General features: G+C 36.0%; 1 protein-coding gene across 5 annotated transcripts in view; it reads right to left on the bottom strand.

Annotated features, from left to right (window-relative positions):
* CEP162 (centrosomal protein 162) overlaps positions 1-22633 on the bottom strand; it is a 117697-nt gene that overhangs the window by 51408 nt on the left and 43656 nt on the right. For all 5 annotated transcript variants that reach the window (XM_077750299.1, XM_077750295.1, XM_077750297.1 and 2 more), the window contains exons 9-13: positions 16287-16400; positions 11858-12052; positions 11202-11274; positions 6432-6714; positions 5286-5547 (exon numbers count right to left, since the gene is read on the bottom strand). In XM_077750299.1, the coding sequence (XP_077606425.1) occupies positions 5286-5547; positions 6432-6714; positions 11202-11274; positions 11858-12052; positions 16287-16400 (927 nt within the window). The remainder of the gene's footprint in view (positions 1-5285; positions 5548-6431; positions 6715-11201; positions 11275-11857; positions 12053-16286; positions 16401-22633) is intronic.

Below are 22633 nucleotides of genomic sequence, written 5' to 3'. Positions count from 1 at the left end.
TCATAACCAGAACCAAGATCTAAATTCAAAAGCTGAGGGTGTTGCAGGGGAGAATAAATATATCTTGGACAAGTAAAAATGAAATCAACAATGAGTACAAGGCATGTGAGTGGGAGATAAAAGAGTTTTAGTACCTTTTATTTTATAGAAGGGAAAACTGATAATGCATAAAATTGAAAATGCAGTTAAAAACAGCATGATTTTGGCAACATGTGAGCAATTTTCAAAATCTATTTTCTTAAAGGGATCTTTTGGGATACATTTCCTAGGATGAAGTTTCATTTTCTTCTTGCAAGTTTAAGAAAAACTAAATTTAATATTTTACTTAAAAAGAACTTATAAAGAATAATCCTGTTCTTATAAAATGTTTTGTCCATTTAGCTATAGGTCTGCCTCTCTCCTTCCATCCACCCATTTACGCTTCCTTCTATCTGTATAAGGACATACACATGAGAAGTATGAAATGATGCTAACCCAGTGTGACACTAGTTGTTTCTTGCTAAGTGATTGCTTTTTTACTTTTCTAGTTTTGAATTTAAGTAATGAGCAACTATTCCTTTTATAATGAGAAGCTTATTAGTCTAAAAATAAAAACATAGATTAACAGCCAAAGAAAATTAATGAAGAATAAAAAGGAAAACAACCACACAGCAGGTACTGCTAATTGTCAATCTCCTCTTCCTCCCTATTAATAGAAAATTCCCTATTAACTTTGCTCTGGGCAGCAAAGTAGCCAGTTGAAAATACTCATCTCCCTGGACTCCAAGTTACTGGAGGTGACCATAAGATCAAAATTCAGGCTAATAAGATGAAAGCAAAAGTTCCTTACATGGGGCTTGCAGAAAAGTCACTACTTTCTTGGTTAAGAAGTTGATGATGTAACTGGCATGGACCTTTTACCTTTCACCTTTCCTCCTGACACAGCCTGGAGGCCGAGTACCCATGTTACGACAATGAAGACAAAAGTCACATATAAAGGATTTTGCAGCAGGAAAGAAAAAGGGATCTGGTTCCTTGTACAGTGGCACTAGCTCTGAACTGCTTATCCCTGGGTTCATTGTACATGAAGAAAAACTGAGTAAGCCCCAGCAGCTGGCTTATTTTTCATCTTAACCAACGTTGATTCTAAGAGCATTTTCTAGACTTTCTGTACAGTAGAGTCTGCTTATTGGAGAGCACAACCTGTGACAAGTAACGACCATACAGAGGAATTAAAATTTGTCTGAATAAAGGTAAAATTGCTCTGAGGGAATTTTATAAGAAAAGGAGATAAAAAGGCTATCACCCTTATTGGGTCTAATGAAAACAAGCAACAGTATAAAAACAGTCATGGTTTATCATTGTACTCTAATATAAATTTTAGTGTTTTATTTTGGTAGTCACAAATACTCTAAGATTTTGAAATAGGAAAAAATATTCATAAAAATACTGTTATTTTCATCTATCAACCTCTAAATCATGCCCCTAGTTTCTTTTCCACCAACTGTGACATTACTTCTGTTTTCATTCTTAGTAATTTCAATATACTCATAGGCGATCCTGCCAACCCTGACTTTGGGTCCTTATACTTCACCTCTCTACCTCAGCTACATATTTCCTTTGATATAATCTCACTCCTGATCTCAGTCTTAGGCATTTGCTCTCCATCAACTGTATCTTCCACTTCATGCCCTCTGGTACCTGGATTCCAACAATTCCTTGACCAATTCCTAGATTCCGTTACTCTTCTACTCAAGACTCACAGTCAGTTGATCCTGTTTCATACTGTACTATACCTCTTGATTTCCTTCCTTCCTTCCTCAACTTGAATTCCATATACACTATTAGCCTCTTCTTGCTCCTCTCTCCGTCCACTGCACTCATTAGGCAGAAACCACTCTTCTTGGTAAATCCAACTATACGACTACCCAACACCTGTAGTCATGCAGCAAAATGTGGACATGCGCATACATAACACAAACGTGCTGCCTGACTCTACTTAATGCCATAATTACTAACTACAAGAGAACTTTGCTGCTGGCAGTCTAGTCCTCCAGGGTGGCTATTTCACATCTTCTCTCCTCCAACACTCCTACCCCATCCTCAAAGCCAGCTAATGATATAATGTTTTATTTCTTAGAGAAAATGGAAGCAATCAGAAGAAATCATCCACATTCCTTCACCATTTCTACCTACCCACCAGCATCTGTATCTCTATCTTCTCTCTTCCCATCTGTTTCCACAGATGAACTGTCCATGCCTCTATCCACGGCCAACCCTTCCACTGAATGCTAGATTCCATAACAGCTCCTCTACTCAAGGACATGGCTGTAGCAACTCTTCCCCTCTCTCAGTCATAATTCTACTGAATCTTTCTGAAAAGCATAAACATACTATTAGACATATTATTTCCTACCATTTAAAAAAAAAAAAAGAGCAAAACAAAAAGCTTTACTTGACTCCACCTCCCATGCCAGCTACTACCCCATGTTTTTCTGCCTTTTACACTCTTTGCTCCAGGGTGGTCTGTAAATCAAGTATCCAATTCCATTTCTCCTAGTCTCTCCTATTCTCATGCAACTTACCTTTTATAGCCACATATCCATGGAAACTGTCCAGTTTACTCATGACCTCTTCCTTGCTAAACCCAAAGGTCAGTGCCCAGTTTCTACTTTCCTTTATTTCTCAGCAGCAACTGATAGAGAAATAAATTCTCCTTTCTTCAGTTAGCTTTCAGGATCCCATATATTCAGGTTTCCTCCAATCTCATTCTATTCTCTTTGCAGGTTACTACTCTTCTCTCTGACATCTTAAGGTTAGCATGCTTAGGGCTCAGGCCTTGGTTTGCTTTTTTTCTATAGCAATGCTCACTCTCTTCATAATCTTTGTCAGTCTCATGTTTTAAAAACTATCTATATTAGTTTTAATTATAACTCTCAAGTCATATCTGCTATCCACACCTCCCTCTTGTAGCCTAGACTTTTCTATCCTATTGGCTCCTTGTTGTCTCCACTTGAATGTAGAACGGTCATTTCAAAATTATCACCTCATCAACCATACTCTAGATCTTCCTTCCACCCCCAAATCTACTCTACCAAAGCCTTCTCCATCAGTAGTCAATAGACAGTGACTATTTTTCCAGTTAGTCAAGCCAAAAATTTTGGCATCATTCAGAACTCCTCTTTCACAACGCCAAACCAGTCTTTTAGATTTTTGGTTCTATTCTAAATATATCCTTATTCAACCACTTCTCTTTACCTCCAATGCCACCACTCTGGTTTGAGCCCCATCAATTCTAGCCTAGATTCCTAAAGTCAGCTTCTCACTGGTTTCTGTGCTTCTTCCCATGCCCCGTATGCTATATGAATGTATGTATATGTATATGATCTGTAACACAGCAGCCAGAGAAATCTGTCTAAAGAGGTCAGATGAAGTTACTCTCATGTCAAAGCTTTTCAGCTGCTCACCTGTTTACTCAGAGTAAGTCTAAGTCTTTAAAATACCCTAGAAAAACAAATACATGCCTGCACTTTTGACTCTCTGATCTCATCTCCTACTATCCTCTTTACTCACTCTGCCCTCGTGATATGAGCTTCTATGCTATTCCTTGAACATGCCAGATATTTGTTCCTACTTTAAGACTTCTCCAAGTCTTTAAGACTTTATTCACCTTTCTGGAATATGTTCCCCAGATATCCACATGGCCAATACTCTTATCAACTATAAGTCTCCTATAAGTGGCTCTTTCTCAACAAGGCCTACCCTATCCTTTTAAAATTGTAACCTGATGTACTCCACCACTGACACTCTTGTTCTACTTCTTACCTTTCCTTCGCAAGTAGCATTATTTACTTATTTATTACGCTTACTGTTAAATGTCTCTCCTTATCAGATGAAAGTTCCACAAAGACGGGGGAGGGGAAGGACCTCTACCAATTTTGTTTACTGAGGTAGTCCAAGGGCCTAATAGTGCCTGGGCCAAAGTAGGTGCTCCAAAAACGTTTATTAAATGAGTGAATCTGGATAAAATAAACTTCAAAAATGTTGGGAACTAATTTATCTAATAGAATAAATAATATTAAAAGCAAAAGTGCATTTTCTTGCTCCCAAAAGTATAACATGAATACTCCTAAACATGAATGAAAAATTTTCATTCTTCTCTTGATCATACTAAAACTTGAAAAATGTTCCAAGTGTTTGTTTTATATTAAGCACTAGATCCAATGAGTGGTTAATTATTAATGACAAGTAGATGACAACATCACAAGTTGATGTTCCATAGAAAAATAAGAGGAAAACAAGAGACTACAAAAGACTTTGTAGAGAAAGGAACTGGGGGTCCACAGGTTAAGAACAGGAGGAAAGGATGCTTGTATTAATCCTGTAGAATCGTATTCCTGTCTCTCCAGAATAACCACCTCCTTTACTCTCACGTAAATCAGCCTGGGCCTTCTTTTCTGAGATGCACAGGTTGCTGCAGCAAGTACACACACACACAAAGGCAGGAGACAGTCTATTTAATGCCTAAAGAATTTAAAATACAGTCAAAGTGGTCCTGGAATTTACAGTCTTAGGGAAAAGCAAGGAAAGACACTTTAAACTAGAAATGAATTTTCCAATGAAGATAGTTCTCATGACAACTATCACCAAATAACAATGATGAAACTGGTCACCTATTAATCATAAAGGAAAGGACAAAATGCTTCTGGCTCCATTGCTCTCCCTTCCTCACTGGAGTGTAAAGGCAGCAGAAATGTTGGTTTGATATGAACATTTCTGTTTCTTTTAATAGCTGCATAGGTTTCTAAATAGAAAATTACCCTTTCCTACTACCAATGACTGCATTAGGAAATAACAGAGGCACTGCAATGTATACAAATATGCATTATGTAATACACAAAACATCCTGCCTATCTCAGTCTATATGGAACTAATACCCAAATAATCTCTATATCAACTTTCGTTTGTAGGTTGCCATTTACGTTCTGAATTTGTAGGTCTTCTCTGGTAAACAGTGGATATTCCAAAGTCAACCAGGTGAGGATGAGTTTGACTCTCCTATCTTCTATTCTATCTTCTATTCATTTCCCATACTTCACAAGTGTCATTGCAGAAAGCCAAAAGCTAATGACCAAACCCCCTCTGTAAATTGACTCTTTCAGTATGGAATATACTATCTTAAGATTAAATTTTTTCTACAAAAAGAAAAGTTCACAGAAGAAGAGAAAGAAATAGGAAAAGTAGAGAATAAGGAACATAATACATTATGTGCACAGAACTGTAATATGAAAACTGCATATGATTACCTTTTTTCCTAGCTTGATTTGAAGTAGGAATGGATCTCAAGGTTTTACTTTTCATAATGTCCTTTGAAGTTTTCTTTTCAAGAGCAGATAAAGTCTTGAATGGTGAACTGGGTTTGCCATAGCCTGAGCTCCTAACTGATGCATATAATCCACTTTGGGGTTTTCTTTTAAGTAAAGGAGGTGCACTTCTGGCCTTCTTATATGGTTCATGTTTACCAGTTACAGCCTCTTCTTCTCCAGAACTGAGTTGAGATCTAAAAGTCTGCACAGGTAGAAACTTTTCAGGAGGTAAATTAACTTCAACTACAGCTATAAAAGGAGATTTAACAGATGGCAAAACCATAGTGATTACTAGATAATTGTTTGTAGAAGGCAAACCACTACACATTAGAATTCTCAAAGTCTAACTCTTCAGAATTTTAGTATTTTGAAGCACATCTTCAAAGTCAGGAGTAAAACACAGCAAAATAATAAAACAAAATAAGCTTGCCAGAAAGCAAGATGTATGATTACTAGAATTAAGATGGAGGAGAGCAGAAAGGAATATATTTTGAAATGACATAAAATTTTATCTTTTTTACCCCCAGAATTCTCAAGATAAAAATGTATTAATACCCTGCTTTATTCCACAAAAAACTTCAAATAATTTATGGTAAACATATAACCCCAAACCATAAAACTATAATACTGAGATCAAAGAAACTTTATAAATCAGAATAGATCAAGAACAGAAGAAAAAGGAACAGTAAAACATAACTTTCTCAACAGCTGCTAATAGCATTTTTATAAATGACAACCTACTTACTTTTGCAAAACACACACTACTGGAAAGATTAAATAAAAAGCATTAGAATAATGAATAAACTATTTTCTCATGCTACTCAAATTCTGGACTATGCTTACTAAAAACAAAGGAAGACTGTAAATAATGGCTTCCAAAAGACAGGAAATGCTATATAGTGGTATTTTAAAATCTGGGGATTACACAATGTTGTAATAAATACTGCTTCAAATATCCAGGATCTACATGGAGGTTAGTATGTAATGAATCCCACTAGCTTAAGAAGAATCTAGTTATCAGTAGTATTTATATAACTTCATTTATAAATATGTCAAATCAAAGCATCTTCGATTATAAATACTTACTTTATTTATTTTGCCATCCTGAGGCAGTAATGGAGGACCAATAGATATTTTTTTCCTCAAAATATCAAGGTACATTTTATCTATATGTTCTTCTGTAGTATTTACTCCTGGGAAGCTATTTTCTCTATCTTTATTTGTTGTCTTTTGTAAAACCACATTCTCTTCATTTTTGTCAAAAAGTTGGTTTACATTTTGTGGTTCTTGAGATATAATATTTGGGTTCCTCTTAAGGGATAAAGGGCTAACAAATTCAGTTTCTCCACTATCCGCCAGTTTCTTATAGCTAGAAAATAAGACAGACAGAGCATGAACCTTAGGTGACTCCTCAAATACCAGTTTTATATATTTACACATATTTATATACACACACACATACATACACACACACACATATATATATATACACATAAATACACACACACCATATATATCACATATACAGACACACAAAATATAAGATTTATATTTTAATATGTAAAATATTTATACATAATATTAAATACATTTAATATTTGTACCTATTCAAATTAGGTCATTAACGTTAAATACACTATTTGTAATTCTGATTAACAGAGTATACTCACATAGTGTCATATAACTTATTTTAAAAATTTTTTTATAGTTTATTTATTTTTGAGACAGAGAGAGACATAGCACGAGTGGGGGGAGGGGCAGAGAAAGAGGGAGACACAGAATCTGAAGCAGGCTCCAGGCTCTGAGCTGTCAGCACAGAGCCTGACGCGGGGCTTGAACCCACGAACCGCGAGATCATGACCTGGGCCAAAGTCAGACGCTTAACTGACTGAGCCACTCAGGCACCCCTAACTTAAATTTCAGATAATGTAATTTTAATGCAGTATAATATAAAGAATTAAATGAATGATTCTGAGACCTACTTCAAAGGAAAGCCAAACCAAGCAAGACAGAGATGGTTTTTGTGTAAGAAAAAATAAAAATTGAATCTCTAAATGACCTTTGTGTAGAACATCTTTTATCCATAATACCTTATAAAGTCAACATGCATTCGAGGCAGGAAAAAGATTTTACACATTTCTATAAGAAACTAAAGAACTAATCAAAATTTGTGTCAATGAGAAATAGAATATAAATATTAAAAAGCATAAATTTCATTTCGGCATAGGAAAAATTTCAAAGTAAAACAGGAAAATCATTAGTATTTTGAAAAAAATCATTTCTGTTGTTTAAAATAATTAAACACAATGTAACATTTTAGACCATTCAATTTTTAAAACAGAGAGAATATCATTAAGGACATTTTCTAAATGTGGTTAAATATCAGTATATTATAGGAGCTCCAAAAATAGGGATATTGTTATTTTTAAACTACATAATCATTGTCTATTAGGTCATTTAATTTTATAACTTATAAGATAACGTCATTTATAAAATATACTTTAAGAGGCTACTATTTTTTATATGAGATAGATTGGTTAGAACTTAATAAAGTAGTTGTAATCATCAGAAAATACAAATTATTTCCTTCTTCATGGTAGCAGATTATGGCTAGAAGTTATCAAAACAGTCTCCTGTTCTTCCTGAATACTAAATAAATTACAATTCCTCACCATCCTGCATCTAGTTGGGGCTCCTTACTAGTTCTTGCCTTTAGAATGTGAGTGCGCTGGTGACAAGAACCTCTAAGATATGTGTCATTGGCTTAGTGGCTGGGTTTTGGGTGGCAAGGAAACTGATGCTAAACGTTGGAGAAGTGGCAACCCATATTTTACATTGACAAAACATTTGCCAAACTCACCTACAATAGTTTATAAGGCAGATCACACAGCTACGGAGTCTGGGATACTAAGAAAACTGGCAGGAGAATTTCTAAATGCTAGTTACTGTTGGCTACTTTTGACTAGATATTATAAGAAAGACATGAGCTCAAGATTTAAAAAGGGCCAGTTTATAAGAAAAAAGGGAACAGAGAAGAGAAACTGAGGGCCTCATAGATTGAGTTTGTAAAGTGCATAGAGTCAAAAGAGGAAGATTCAGCATTGAAAAATGCCGGATTTCATAAGACTTCTCAGTTGAAAAGAGTTACTCAGTCCTTTGATGAAGATCATATTTCATCTTCAAGACTTAAGGTTATTGTTCCCAATAATATCCAAACAGCTGCAAATGAATAGAGAGGAGAAAAAAAAAAAAAAAAAAGCCAAAGACTTGTATGGGAGACCTAAAACCACCTGGTGGCAGGAAGTGGACTAAAAAAGGAATGCATCCTTCAGGATGGGCACAGCCTCCCTGCAGAACCCACTTCAGTTGTGGCCAAGGGCGTAAATATCCTTACAAGGCCTTTCCAGTGGATTTCAAGGTTGCATTACTGATTGCTGTATTTTCCTCATATATTTTCCTTCTGAATGGGAGTATTTATTTCACGATCATATATTGGATCAAGTATAGAACCTGTGTTTTTAATTCACAGATTAGTAGACACCGAAGAGCTGCATTCAAACCTGATGGAGAAGAAGACTATGTTCCACCTGAAAATCCTGGCCTTTCAGATGGACAGGGTCCTGGATGAGACTTTGGGCTCTTTGCTTTGGGAAGGGGATATTGGTCTTTGTGTGAAGAGGAGTAAAATGGATATTTGGCTATTAAAAGGGTAGATTCTGGTGGAGACTAGATGCCTATTAAACTCAATTGCTTTTCTTTCTGAGCACACAAGCAAATCATATTTCCCAGCCCTCCAGGACCCTATTAGCTGGATGTGCTGGTTCTTACCAGTAGAATATGAAGGGATGTAATACTTCTGTGTTGAGGCAGTTAAAAAGAATTGTGCTAAGTTATCGTTTTTCTTTCTTTATCAACTGGTTGGATGAGGCCATGACGACCTTAAAACCATGTGTTGATGACAAAGTAGCCTGGGTCCCTAAACGACTAATGTGGAGTAGAATCCTACTCCTATGTAGAGCAGAACCCACTAACACACATGGGATTATGACATAAGCAAAAATTAAATTTTTGATGATGTTTAGCTACTAAAATTTTAAGGACTATTTGCTATAGAAGCTGAGATTGTTTACAGTTTACTAAAGAGGTTTCAGTTATGTGTACTAGTTTATACCACTGACATTTTGGTAATTATTGTTATGGCTTTAATGTAAGTATACTTGTTTTTAGCTTTTAAACAAAAATGAGAAACAATTATATTTAAAATTCACATTAGTAAAATGATTCCACCTCTGCCAGCAAACATGCAAGATGTGTAAAAAAAAAAAATCTCTTCATTAACACCAACACAGCCCCAAACAGAAGTAAAGAGAATAGTCTGCCCTTTAAAAAATACCAACTAGTGCTGAAGATCAGTGGAAGAATACTAAGCATTCGAGCAGAAGTGTTTTAGCCTAAGCTTCATTGTGTCATTTTCTCTCAACTAGCAGGATGAGAAATCACTGCAAGTGGATTTACATGAGGATATAGTACAAGGAGGGGCACAAATGAACAAATAAATACAGGAATGGGTGACAGGCTTTTCACAGAAATATTTCATGGAGATCAAAGATCTGACAATGTAAGTAGTTAAAACACACAAAAGATTTCTTGTGTTCCTTGGTTCTAACCACATGATCTTTTTTCTTCTTTAAAGTTTATTTCTTTTGAGAGACAGACAGAGAGAATATGCGTGCCTTTGCATGAGTGAGGGGCAGAGAGAGAGAGAGAGAGAGAGACAGAGAGAAAGAGAGAGAGAGAGAGAGAGAGACAGAGAGAGAGAATCCCAAACAGGCTTCACACTCTCAACGCAGAGCCCAACTTGGGGCTCCATCTCGAGAACCATGAGATCATGACCTGAGCTGAAATTCAGAGTCGGATACTTAACCAACAAAGCCACCCAGGCACCCCACCCCTATAAAACCATATGATCCTGGGCAATTTATTTAACTTCTTTAAGCCTCAGTTTTCATATCTATGAAATGGGAATAATAATAAAATATAACTCATAGAGTTGTTAAGATTACATGAAATCTAAGATGTAAAGAACTTTGCACAGTACTTGGCCCACAGTAAGCGTGTGAAAAAAATGTCAGCTGTTATCATTATTATCATCACCACCACTATCTTCATGACTGGGTTCTTGCAAGATCTCCACTACTAAACTGATTTACCTCAGTTTCATCACCTAAATGATGCAGATAAAGACACCTGACCTATTATGAGGATCGCCTGAAATGATGGATGTGACACTCTAATAGATGTGACACAAATGCCAGGTTACTGTAATGTGCTACTCCGTGCTGGAGAATGACAGTGAGGTCCCACAAATTTCCATTAAAACGTACTGGAGCCGGTGCATTTTCATGAAGCCCACTGCTCTTGTGACCAAAAATCTTACCCTGTAAAATGATGGCTGGTCTGTGACTAAGTGCAAAGCTAACTGGTTTATAAAAAAGCAAATCTATGACTCATACAGAATAAAATTGATGTTCACTCTCACTGTTCAAATCAATTGCCCTGAGCTATTTAAAGCTAAAGGATTTTAGTTTTCAGTAAAAAAGCCTTCAGAATACTTGATGGCAGCAATGTTTTTTTACTTAAAAAATATTTTTTAATTTTAGCACTAGAAGACTTTTGATAAACTGAGTAAGAACTACTAATAAGGAGAGCAGTGACTCAAAGGTAGACTCATATAAGCTACTTGTTAATCATTTGCTAGGAATGAGTATGTAGAACAAATGATTCTAATATAAGTTTCCAGTAACAAAACAATAAGCAAATAAACAACTGCATAATCCATTCCAAAAGACATCATACCTGACAGGCTGTAAATCAAAACCACTGACACCTATTCTGATAGGTTTCATCAACTCCTCTACTGTGGGCAGATCTAAGAGGGGAACAAAAAGTTAAAATAGCAACCCCCAAAATTAGGTGAATGGCTTAATTTAATGTCTAATCCCACTATGATTACATTTTTTTCTGACCACAAGAGCTAAAAAATGATATATACAGTAAACCCAGTTTGCCCACTATAAACTTACTGGTACCAAGAAAATCTCCTTTAATTTATATTTGAAATATATGTCTATATATTTGACATATCCATCTACATCAATATCAAATATATGTGTATGGGTATGTCGATACATGCACACACATTTGTTAAGTATATTATTTCGTTGATCCCCAAATACTGTTCTCTATTTTAAAAATTACTTTAGTATATGCATAAAGAAAAGCATATAAAATGTGTAAACACTTTGATGATTTTCTGATTTGTTCAAAGCATTAGAAAGAGGAATTAAAATTTTATCTGATGTTCAGTTCTAACTTTATAAAACTATTGACTCCCAAATTTCATTTGAGCAAACCCTTTAAATTCAGAGATTGAGAAACAACCACTATAGCAAACTATTTAAATTACCACCACAAGAGAAACTCTTCAGAGAGGGTCTCAAATTAACTTTTACCAGATTCTGTAGTAGAGATGTTTTTAGAGGACTCTTCTTCATTTTCTTGAGGATAATCTTTCACTGAGCTCTTGATATTTTCCAGTGCATTACTCTCAATTCTTTGTTCATCTGTATCTCCCAAAGAATGGGCTACATGACAATAAGCCTGATGTAGAGCTTCAATGTCACTATTGCTCTGTCCATAAGAAACACCTGTGGAAATAAATATAATCTACAGTATAATCACATAAATACATGAGAAATATAAACCACTAATAGAATCCATTAATGTGTTAGGAATGGTGAACAAGGTTGTAGGACAACAGCAACATCACAAAGACAAACATTGGTAATACATAGCTATAGCCTACCAGTACGAAAACATAATGCTCAACAACTCTTGAGCAAGGTGAGATGTGTGCTGACACGATAACCTGACTCCACTGACTCCACGTAAAATCTGACTCCACTGGTTACTGCCTTCTCTCCCTACTATCTTTGATCAACCCCATTACACTGGATAAAACTATCCCTAAATTTCCCAAGCTGACAACACCTTTCAAGGATTCTGTCTCTCCCTTGCCACTATCATTCTCTCTCTCTTTTGCATTCTCTCTCTGCTTCCCAGTGCCACCAAGTATCCTGTAGTCTGCATTTCTTAACTGACATTCACTCCTCTAACTATGCAATACAGTATGTGTTCCAATATCCTGCTAAAGCTGCTAAACTCAAAAGTAATTTTGTAATGTCACATCTCGCCATCTTCAATTTCTCCAATGCTGTGTGACATCTGACACTGACCTTCCCTGGGAACAGCTGCTCTCTATAGGCTCTTCTTCTCGTGCTTCCCAGCACTCTGATGGCTACCTCTCCATTCTTTATGGTAAATGGTTCATCTCAGGCTTCCATCTTTAGCCCTCTTTTTTAAACCTCTCATTTATTTTTTTGAGCTGGCTAATTTTATCAAGACCCTTAACTACTACCCATACGCTTGTGACACCCAAATTTGTCTTTTGTCCTTACCTCTTTTCTGAATATTAAGCCTTCTAACAGACTGTTAGACTTCTAACATATTACACTGTTCTACAAGTAAATCAAATCTAACATATTCCCAACTGAATTAATTGTATTCCCCAGCAAAACTTGTTCTACAATCAGTATTTTGGCTAATGATATCAATATTCACCCAGTCGTCCAACATAGAAAACCTAATGTCGTTGTTCACTCTTCCTTCCCTATTAACTTCCTCCTCCTCCTCCCCCCAATTGATAAATAAACTCTGGAAAAAAGAATTTGAAGACAATATGACAATAATGATCTAAAATTTTATAAGTATTTTTCTTACTCATTTTCTACCTTTTACTACCAACCCTGTAATTTTCAAAATTAGATAAAAGGATAAAAGAGTCACAGAAGAGTGGGGGAAGGAAAAGGTGTGAGTAGTCTCCTCTTCTGTTGATACTTGTGGTTAATTAAATAGTGCTTAAAAATAAAATAGATGTAGCCTCATCGGTGAAGGGCTGACTTTTCTACCTTATGCTTTACAAAGAAAGGACTCTATGTAGTTATTTTATATATTATTACAAGTCAAAAGCTCCCAAGTTTTTCTACTTTAGGGAGTGGACAAGTGTCAAATCCTCTGGTACAGAGGCAAGGATCTAGTCATGAAGCAGTACTGTCATCCTGGGACAGCTTCCATCATGCAGCCATAGCACAGAGTGGTACTTGCCCATGAGACAAATGAAAATAAGCAAAAGGCTGGATCTGGCCCTCATTTTCACAGTTACCAACCTTTCTAATACAATAAAGCACAAAGAATTTCAAAAGTAATACCTTTTTAAAAAGATGATCTTGACAATGTATCACCTAAACTGAGGCTGCTTAATACTAGAAGAAACATGGTAAAAAAACCAAAACAACCCTCTCATTTTTCAGGTCTTAACCCAAGGTCAGATACTGATTTGAAGACTTTCAAGTGTATTTTTGAAATAGTAGGTAAACTCAATACCCCACAACTTATAAGTATTTATATTGTATGCCTTAAGGTTTTTTATTATAATTTCTATCATTAATAGAAAGTTGATATAAATAACAGTGATGAGAACCATATAGTTGCTACTATAGCTAGCAACTACACATTAACTCAGTTGACTAACACAAGGTCTCATTTTAAAGAAGAGGAAACAGGCTTAGAGGCATTAATTGTCCAATGCCACACAGCTGATAACAGGCGAGGCTAGAAATAGAAGTCCAAGGCTATATGACAGTAAGATCATATATCCTCCAGTAATAACAGTCAAATTATTTCTAAGTCAAGAACATTTAAGAAATAAGACCAGAAAACTACAGATTTATATAACTGCTTGAATTGTCTTAAAAGAATTTTTACATTCAACAATACCTTTAAAAATTTCTTTATAATCTACAGCAGTGGTTTTCATACCAAGTTTTACAAAATCATAGTTTCTCAGAGAAAATGATGGGTTCTACAGATGTTTAATTGAAATTTCATTTTAAATTATTCCTTAAAACATAAAAATAGAAATTAATCTGCACATTCAAATGTGCCATTTATGTAACCATAATATTTAAAAACCACCTGATAACTTTGGCCTCCTGCTTTGTTTTAATGTACATCTTAGAATGCAGCTTCTCTGATTTTTCTGTATATATATGAATTTCCTATAATGTATCACTGATAAGTAAAGCTGTAACTCTATATTGGTCTTTTTAAAAGAATTCATCCCAGGGGCACCTGGGTGGCTCAGACGGTTAAGTGTCTGACTTTGCCTGAGGTCATGATTTCAGGGTTCATGAATTCGAGCCCTTCACAGGGCTCTCTTGCTGTCAGCACAAAGCCTGCTTCAGATCCTCGGTCCTCCCCTTCCCCGTCTCTCTCAAAAATAACTATTTTTTAAAAATTTAAAAAATAAAAGAATTCATATCGACTTATTGAAAACTGTGCATATAAGGTTGACCATCATAACACATAAATGACATCTACTTAAACAGCAGTAAGACTGAACAACATGTGCTTAGTACATGCTTTCATTGTGGTGAATATTCAACTGGGTAATAACAGCAAATGAGTAACATGATTATTTTGTAATTTTTTTACTCTCATATTTATATTTTTAAATAGAAGTGGATGAAACAAGATAGTGGTGACTTTTGGAATGACAGGGACTAGAAATAAGACCCTGAGGGACTTTGTGCTTTGTTTTTTGATCTGGTTGCTAGTTATATGGGTGTGTTCAGGCTATGAAAATTCATCAGGTGGCACTATTATGATACATGAACTATTCTATGGGTATATTATACTTAATAATAGACTTAATAAAAAAGTAAGAAGAAATAAAATATAAAATAAAAATAAAATGCAAGCAGATGTTTTGAGTTGGTTAGTGATTTATCATTTCTATTGCTCTTTTGTTCCAAGTATCTGGATTGGTTTAATTGAGCATACTGGTCAACTGAGACTTGCAAAAGCAAGATGATTAAAAAGTTCTCATTTGCAACATTTATGCAGTAAACCAAGAATGTTTTTTTTTTATATTATACAACAAAAATAAAATATACAAACATATCAGAAGCCTGATGATGATACAAGAATAACAATAACAAAAAATATTACAAATATCTGGGGTGCCTGGGCAGCTTAGCTGAATGTCTGACTCTTGATTTAGGCTCAGGTCATGATCTCACTGTTCATAAGTTTAAGCTCAGCATTAGGCTCTGTGTCTGTTTGTGATTCTCTCTCTCCCCCTTCCCCACTCACAGTCTCTTTCTCTCTCTCTCTCTCAAAATAAATTAACTTATAAAAAAGAATCTAACAAATATCTGAAACTTCTGATTTAAAAAATTCAAAAGACCATTATTGTTCTCAGTAATTTTATATGTAAATATTATAAATGTAAACATTTATATTTATACTGATAAAATACCATTTTTATCTACACGAGACAACTACATGAGATTTCATTTGGAAGTAAGGATTCCACCAGTTTACAGTTTGAAAAGGCATGGTTCAGGGTACTTTAGAATTTTGGAATGTGATTTAACTTTTTCCTGCACAGAGGAAAAAATGGAAAAGCAAAGTAAGACCAAAATCTAATTTCTCCTACATGTTCCAAATTTAACAGAATACTCTGGAAGGGCACAGAAAATTATTTCATATTAGCTATAGTGCTACACTTTGTATCAACAGCATTCATTCATTTATTAAAAAGTTTTCATTAAAAACAGACTTTACTTGGCCTAATAGCATGTCACCATTATCAAATTCAGATAATTTAAGTTATTAATTATGGTAAAAAATGTGGGATTTAAAATTTTATTGTTGATATAGTTATTACATATATTGTTATATATTTACTTCTCTAGAAATAAAGTCAATTCATCATACACTCCTACATATTTAGAGAACAGTCAGTTTTTTGCTTTTTACCTGTTCCTGTCATTTCATTATCAGTCATTTCCGGCAGGGACTTTGGCTTAGTTGCTCTATCCTGTTCATCAAGGCTGACCTCTGCAACAGAGTCTAAGGAATCAAGCAGTACCACTAGAATGATATAAAAAAAAAAAGAGGAATTGTACAGTTCCTTCAATTTATTAATCATATGCAAGCTGTATAAGTACAAAGATATTTACATGTAAAGAGTATCACATTAACACACATAACTATACTTACATACAAATCTAATGTACCTTTTCTATGGAATGCAAAAGGCCTGCAAAAAATTTTAAAAAGGTATTCTTCCTTCCCCCCAATTTTATTGAGGTATAGTTGACAATTAAAAATTGCATATATTTGGGGCACCTGGGTGGCTTCAGTTGGTTAAGCAGCTGGGACTTCAGCTTAGGTTATGATCTCATGGCCTGACTTCCAGGCCCTGTGGTGGGATCCGATGTGACAGGGATTCTCTCTTCCTCTCACTTGTGCAGGCTCACTCTCTCTCAAAATAAATAAACTTAAAAAAATTGTATACATTTAATGTGTGTACGTGTATATATTTAATGACATAATATACACCGTGAAATACTGACCACAATCAAGCTAATATATCCATTACCTTAATAGTTACCTTTAGTGTGTGCACATGATGAGAACACTTCAGATTTCCCCTCTTTTCAAATTTCAAGTATTCTTTAAGTATAACATACTGCTGTACATTAGACCTCCAAAATTTATTTATCTGGTATAACTAAAACTTTATACTCCTTAACTAACATCTCCCCATATCCTCCTCCCCTATCTCCTGGCAACCATCATTCTACTCTCAAAGCTACAAGTGTGACATTTTTAGATTCCACATATAAGTGAGATCATGCTTGTGTGAACAGACTTACCTGACACACATGCCATAACAACTGTTCTGTGACCTGAAACCTTCTTGAGCACAGCAGCTGCCATCCAGCATTGTTTCCTTTTCCTTAACCACATCTTTATGTACACCATCAGGGCACAGTGTCTTGGATCTTCCCTGGAGATACCACTAAGATCCACACCAATTTTTTTTTAATGTTTATTAATTTATTTTGAAAATGAGGAACAGAAAGCACTCATGAGCAGGGGAAGCAGGCAGAGAGAGAAGAAGACAACCCCAAGTAGGCTCTGTGCTGTCTGTGTGAAGCCTGACGCAGGGCTTGATCTCACGAATGGTGAAATCATCACCTGAGTCAAAATCAAGAGTCAAAGGCTTAACTGACTGAGCCACCCAGAGACCCTCGAATTGTTGATATTTGCCAATATTCTTATTGCTGTTTCAGAGGAGAGGATTTTGGAGATTCGTACTCATCCATTCCTATAGATGCCTCATTTATTTCTTCTGAGTGAGCTTTTGTAGTTTTTATTTATTTCTATTAATTTTTTTAATGATTTCAGGAATAGAATTTAGTGATTCATCACTTACATATAACATCCAGTACTCATCCCAAAAAGTGCCCTCCTCAATGCCCATCACCCAGTTAGCCCATTCCCCCACTCAACACCCTGCCAGCAACCTTCAGTTTATTTTCTGTATTTTAGAGTCTCTTCATTCATTTATAGCTTTGTTTCTCTCTCTGTTTTTATCTTATTTTTGCTTCCATTTTCTTATGTTCATTGTTTTGTTTCTTAAATTCCGCATATGAGGAAATCATATGATATTTGTCTTTCTCTGACTAACTTACTTCACTTAGCATAATACACTCTATTCCATCCAGTGTTGTAAACAGCAAAATTTCATTTTGATTCATCACCAAGTAATATTCCATTGTGTATATGTGTGTATNTAATTTATTTTGAAAATGAGGAACAGAAAGCACTCATGAGCAGGGGAAGCAGGCAGAGAGAGAAGAAGACAACCCCAAGTAGGCTCTGTGCTGTCTGTGTGAAGCCTGACGCAGGGCTTGATCTCACGAATGGTGAAATCATCACCTGAGTCAAAATCAAGAGTCAAAGGCTTAACTGAGCCACCCAGAGACCCTCGAATTGTTGATTTTTGCCAATATTCTTATTGCTGTTTCAGAGGAGAGGATTTTGGAGATTCGTACTCATCCATTCCTATAGATGCCTCATTTATTTCTTCTGAGTGAGCTTTTGTAGTTTTTATTTATTTCTATTAATNAAATGAGGAACAGAAAGCACTCATGAGCAGGGGAAGCAGGCAGAGAGAGAGGAAGACAACCCCAAGTAGGCTCTGTGCTGTCTGTGTGAAGCCTGATGCAGGGCTTGATCTCACGAATGGTGAAATCATCACCTGAGTCAAAATCAAGAGTCAAAGGCTTAACTGACTGAGCCACCCAGAGACCCTCGAATTGTTGATANTTTATGTACACCATCAGGGCACAGTGTCTTGGATCTTCCCTGGAGATACCACTAAGATCCACACCAATTTTTTTTTAATGTTTATTAATTTATTTTGAAAATGAGGAACAGAAAGCACTCATGAGCAGGGGAAGCAGGCAGAGAGAGAGGAAGACAACCCCAAGTAGGCTCTGTGCTGTCTGTGTGAAGCCTGATNAAAAGCCAAAGCAATCTTGAAAAAGAAAACCAAAGCAGGAAGCATCACAATCCCAGACTTCAAGCTGTATTACAAAGCTGTAATCATCAAGACAGTATGGTACTGGCACAAGAATAGACACTCAGATCAACAGGACAGAATAGAGAACCCAGAAATTGACCCACAAACGTATGGCCAACTCATCTTTGACAAAGCAGGACAGAATATTCAACGGGATAAAGACAGTCTCTTCAGCAAGTGGTGCTGGAAAAACTGGACAGCAACAAGCATAAAAATGAACCTGGATCACTTTCTTACACCATACACAAAAATAAACTCAAAATGGATGAATGACCTAAATGTAAAACAGGAAGTCATCAAAATCCTAGATGAAAACACAGGCAGCAACCTCTCTGACCTTGGCTGAAGCAACTTCTTACTCAACACATCTTCAGAGACAAGGGAAACAAAAGCAAAAATGAACTACTGGAATCTCATCTAAATGAAAAGCTTCTGCACAGTGGAGGAAACAATCAGCAAAACTAAAAGGCAATGGACAGAATGGGAGAAGATATTTGCAAACAACATATCAGATAAAGGGTTGGTATCCAAAATCTATAAAGAGCTTATCAAACTCAACACCCTAAAACCAAATAATCCAGGGAAGAAATGGTCTAAAGACATGAACAGACACTTCTCCAAAGAAGACATCCAGATGGCCAACAGACACATGAAATGATGCTCGGCATCACTCGTCATCAGGGAAATACAAATCAAAACCACAATGGGATACCACCTCACACTTGTCATAATGGCTAACATTAACAACTCAGGCAGCAACAGATGCTGGTGAGGATGCGGAGAAAGAGGATCTCTTTTGCACAGCTGGTGGGAATGCATCTGGTACAATCACTCTGGAAAACAGTATGGAGATTTCTCAAAAAATTAAAAATAGAACTACCCTATGACCCAGCAATTTCACTACTAGGTATTTATCCAAGGGATACAGTTGTGCTGCTTCAAAGAGACACATGCACCCCAATGTTTACAGCAGGACTATCAACAATAGCCAGAGTATGGAAAGAGCTCAAATGTCCATCAATGGATGAATGGATAAAGAAGACGTGGTATGTATGTGTGTGTGTGTGTGTGTGTGTATATATATATATATGCAATGGGTATTACTCAGCAATCAGAAAGAATGAAATCTTGCCATTTGCAACTACGTGGGTGGAACTAGATGGAAAGAGCCCAAATGTCCACTGATGGATGAATGGATAAAGAAGACGTGGTGTGTGTGTGTGTGTGTGTGTATATATATATATATATACACACACATATATGTGTATATATGTACATATATGTATATGTACACACACACACACACACACACACTGGGGTATTACCAGCAATCAAAAAGCATGAAATCCTGCTATTTGCAACTACATGAAGGGAACTAGAGGGTATCATGCTAAGCAAAATTAGTCAGAGAAAGACAAATATCATATGAGTTCACTCATATGAGGACTTTAAGATACAAAACAGATGAACATAAGGGAAGGGAAGCAAAAACAGTATAAAAACAAGGAGGGGGACAAAAATATAAGAGACTCTTAAATATGGAGAAGAAACAGAGGGTTACTGTAGGGATTGTGGGAGGAGGATGGGTTAAATGGGTAAGAGGCATTAAGAAATCTACTCTTGAAATCATTGTTGCACCATATGCTAACTACCTTGGATGTAAATTTAAAAAATTAGTAAGAACAAATTTAAAAAATAGTGCTGCTATAAATATCAGGGTGCATGTGCCCCTTCAAATCAGCATTTTTGTGCCCTTTGGATAAATACCTAATAGTACAATTCCTGGGCTGTAATGTAGCTCTATTTTAATTTTTTGAGGAACCTCCTTACTGTTTTTTAGAGTGGCTGCATCAGTTTGCATTTGCACCAACAGTGCAAAAGAGTTCCCATTTCTCCACATCCTTGCCAACATCTTGTTTCCTGAGTTCTTACTTTTAGCTATTCTGACAGGTGTGAAGTGGTATCTCATTGTGGTTTTGATCTGTATTGCCCCCATGATGAGTGATGTTGAGCATTTTTTTCATTTATCTGTTAGCCCTCTAGATGTCTTCTTTGGAAAAGTGTCTACTCATATCTTTTACTCATTTCTTCATCACTGGACTGCTTTTTGGATGTTGAGTTTGATAAGTTCTTTATAGATTTTGCATACTAACCCTTTATCTGCTATGTCGTTTACAAATATCTTCTCCTATTCTGTCGGTTGCCTTTTAGTTTTGCTGTTTCCTTCACTGTGCAGAAGCTTTTTATCTTGATGAGGTCCCAAAAGTTCATTTTTGCTTTTGTTTCCCTTTCCTCTAGAGACATGTCAAGTAAGAAATTGATGAGACTGAGGTCAGAGGTTGCTGCCTGTTTTCTCCTCTAGGATTTTGATGACTTCTTGTCTTACAGTTAGGTCATTCATCCATTTTGAGTTTATTTTTGTGTATGGTGTAAGAAAGTGGTCCAGGTTCATTTTTCTGCATGTCTCTGTTTAGTATTCCCAATAACACTTGCTGAAGAGATGGTCTTTTTTCCACTGGATATTCTTTCCTGCTTTGTCAAGGATTAGTTGGCCATATGTTTGTGGGTCCATTTCTGGGTTCTCTACTCTGTTCTATTGATCTGAGTGTCTGTTCTTGCGCCAGTACCATACTGTCTTTATCATACTTTGTAATACAACTTGAAGTCTGAAATTGTGGAAAATCCAACAGACTCCACCAAAAAACTGCTAGAACTGATCTATGAATTCAGCAAAATCACAGGATATAAAATCAACGTACAGAAATTGATTGCCTATCTATACAATAAAAATGAAGCAGCAGAAAGAGAAATCAAGGAACTGATTCCATTTACAATTGCACAAAAAAGCCCATAAAATATCTAGGAATAAACCTAACCAAAGAGGTGAAAGATCTATACACAGAAAACTATAGAAAGGTTGTGAAAGAAACTGAAGATGCAAAGAAATGAAAAACATTCCATGCTCATGGACTGCAAGAATATTGTTAAAATTCAATAGGACCTAACACAATCTACATATTCAATACAATCCCTATCAAAACAACACCAGCATTCTTCACAAAGCCAGAACAAACAATCCTTAAATCTTCATGGAACCACAAAAAACCCTGAGTACCAAAGTAATGTTGAAATAAAAAACCAAAGCTGATCCACACCTATTCTTAAACATCCTCTCCTTGAGTCATCCCTCAGCATGCCCTCCCAGCCTCTAGGGCTATAAAAGCAGGTCCTAAGGGAGAAGGGGTTGTAGAGGTCTACTCATCTGGTTCTGCACAAAACAGGCTTCTGCCTCTAAGTTCCTTAATAAACCATTTCTTGTCAAGTGGGGCTTGTGGGCCTTTTCCTTTGGTCTTAGGACTCTTTTGGCCTTTGAAGTTTGATTTGCATATACCTCTCTTTCACAGAACAGTGCAGTATATATGCACCTAGCTTATTTCACTTAGCATAATGTCCTCCACAGTGTATTATCATATACACTATATTTTGTTAGTCCCTGTCAATGGCACTTAGGTTGTATCCACATCTTGGCTATTGTAAGTGATGGTACAATGAACATGGGAGTACAGATAGCTCTTCAAAATATATACCCTGAAGTGGGATTACTAAATCATAAGGTTGTTCCCTCTTAAATTTTTTCTGGAACCACCATACTGTTTTCCATAGTAGCCATACCCATTTACATTCCATCAATAGCATACAAAAGTTTCCTTCTCTCCAAATCCTCACGAAC

Source organism: Crocuta crocuta, unplaced genomic scaffold, assembly GCF_008692635.1.
Source record: "Crocuta crocuta isolate KB4526 unplaced genomic scaffold, BGI_CrCroc_1.0 scaffold9, whole genome shotgun sequence".
Lineage (NCBI taxonomy): Eukaryota > Metazoa > Chordata > Mammalia > Carnivora > Hyaenidae > Crocuta > Crocuta crocuta.
Note: the sequence above shows the minus strand (reverse complement) of the source record. Positions and strands in the feature narration are given on the sequence as shown.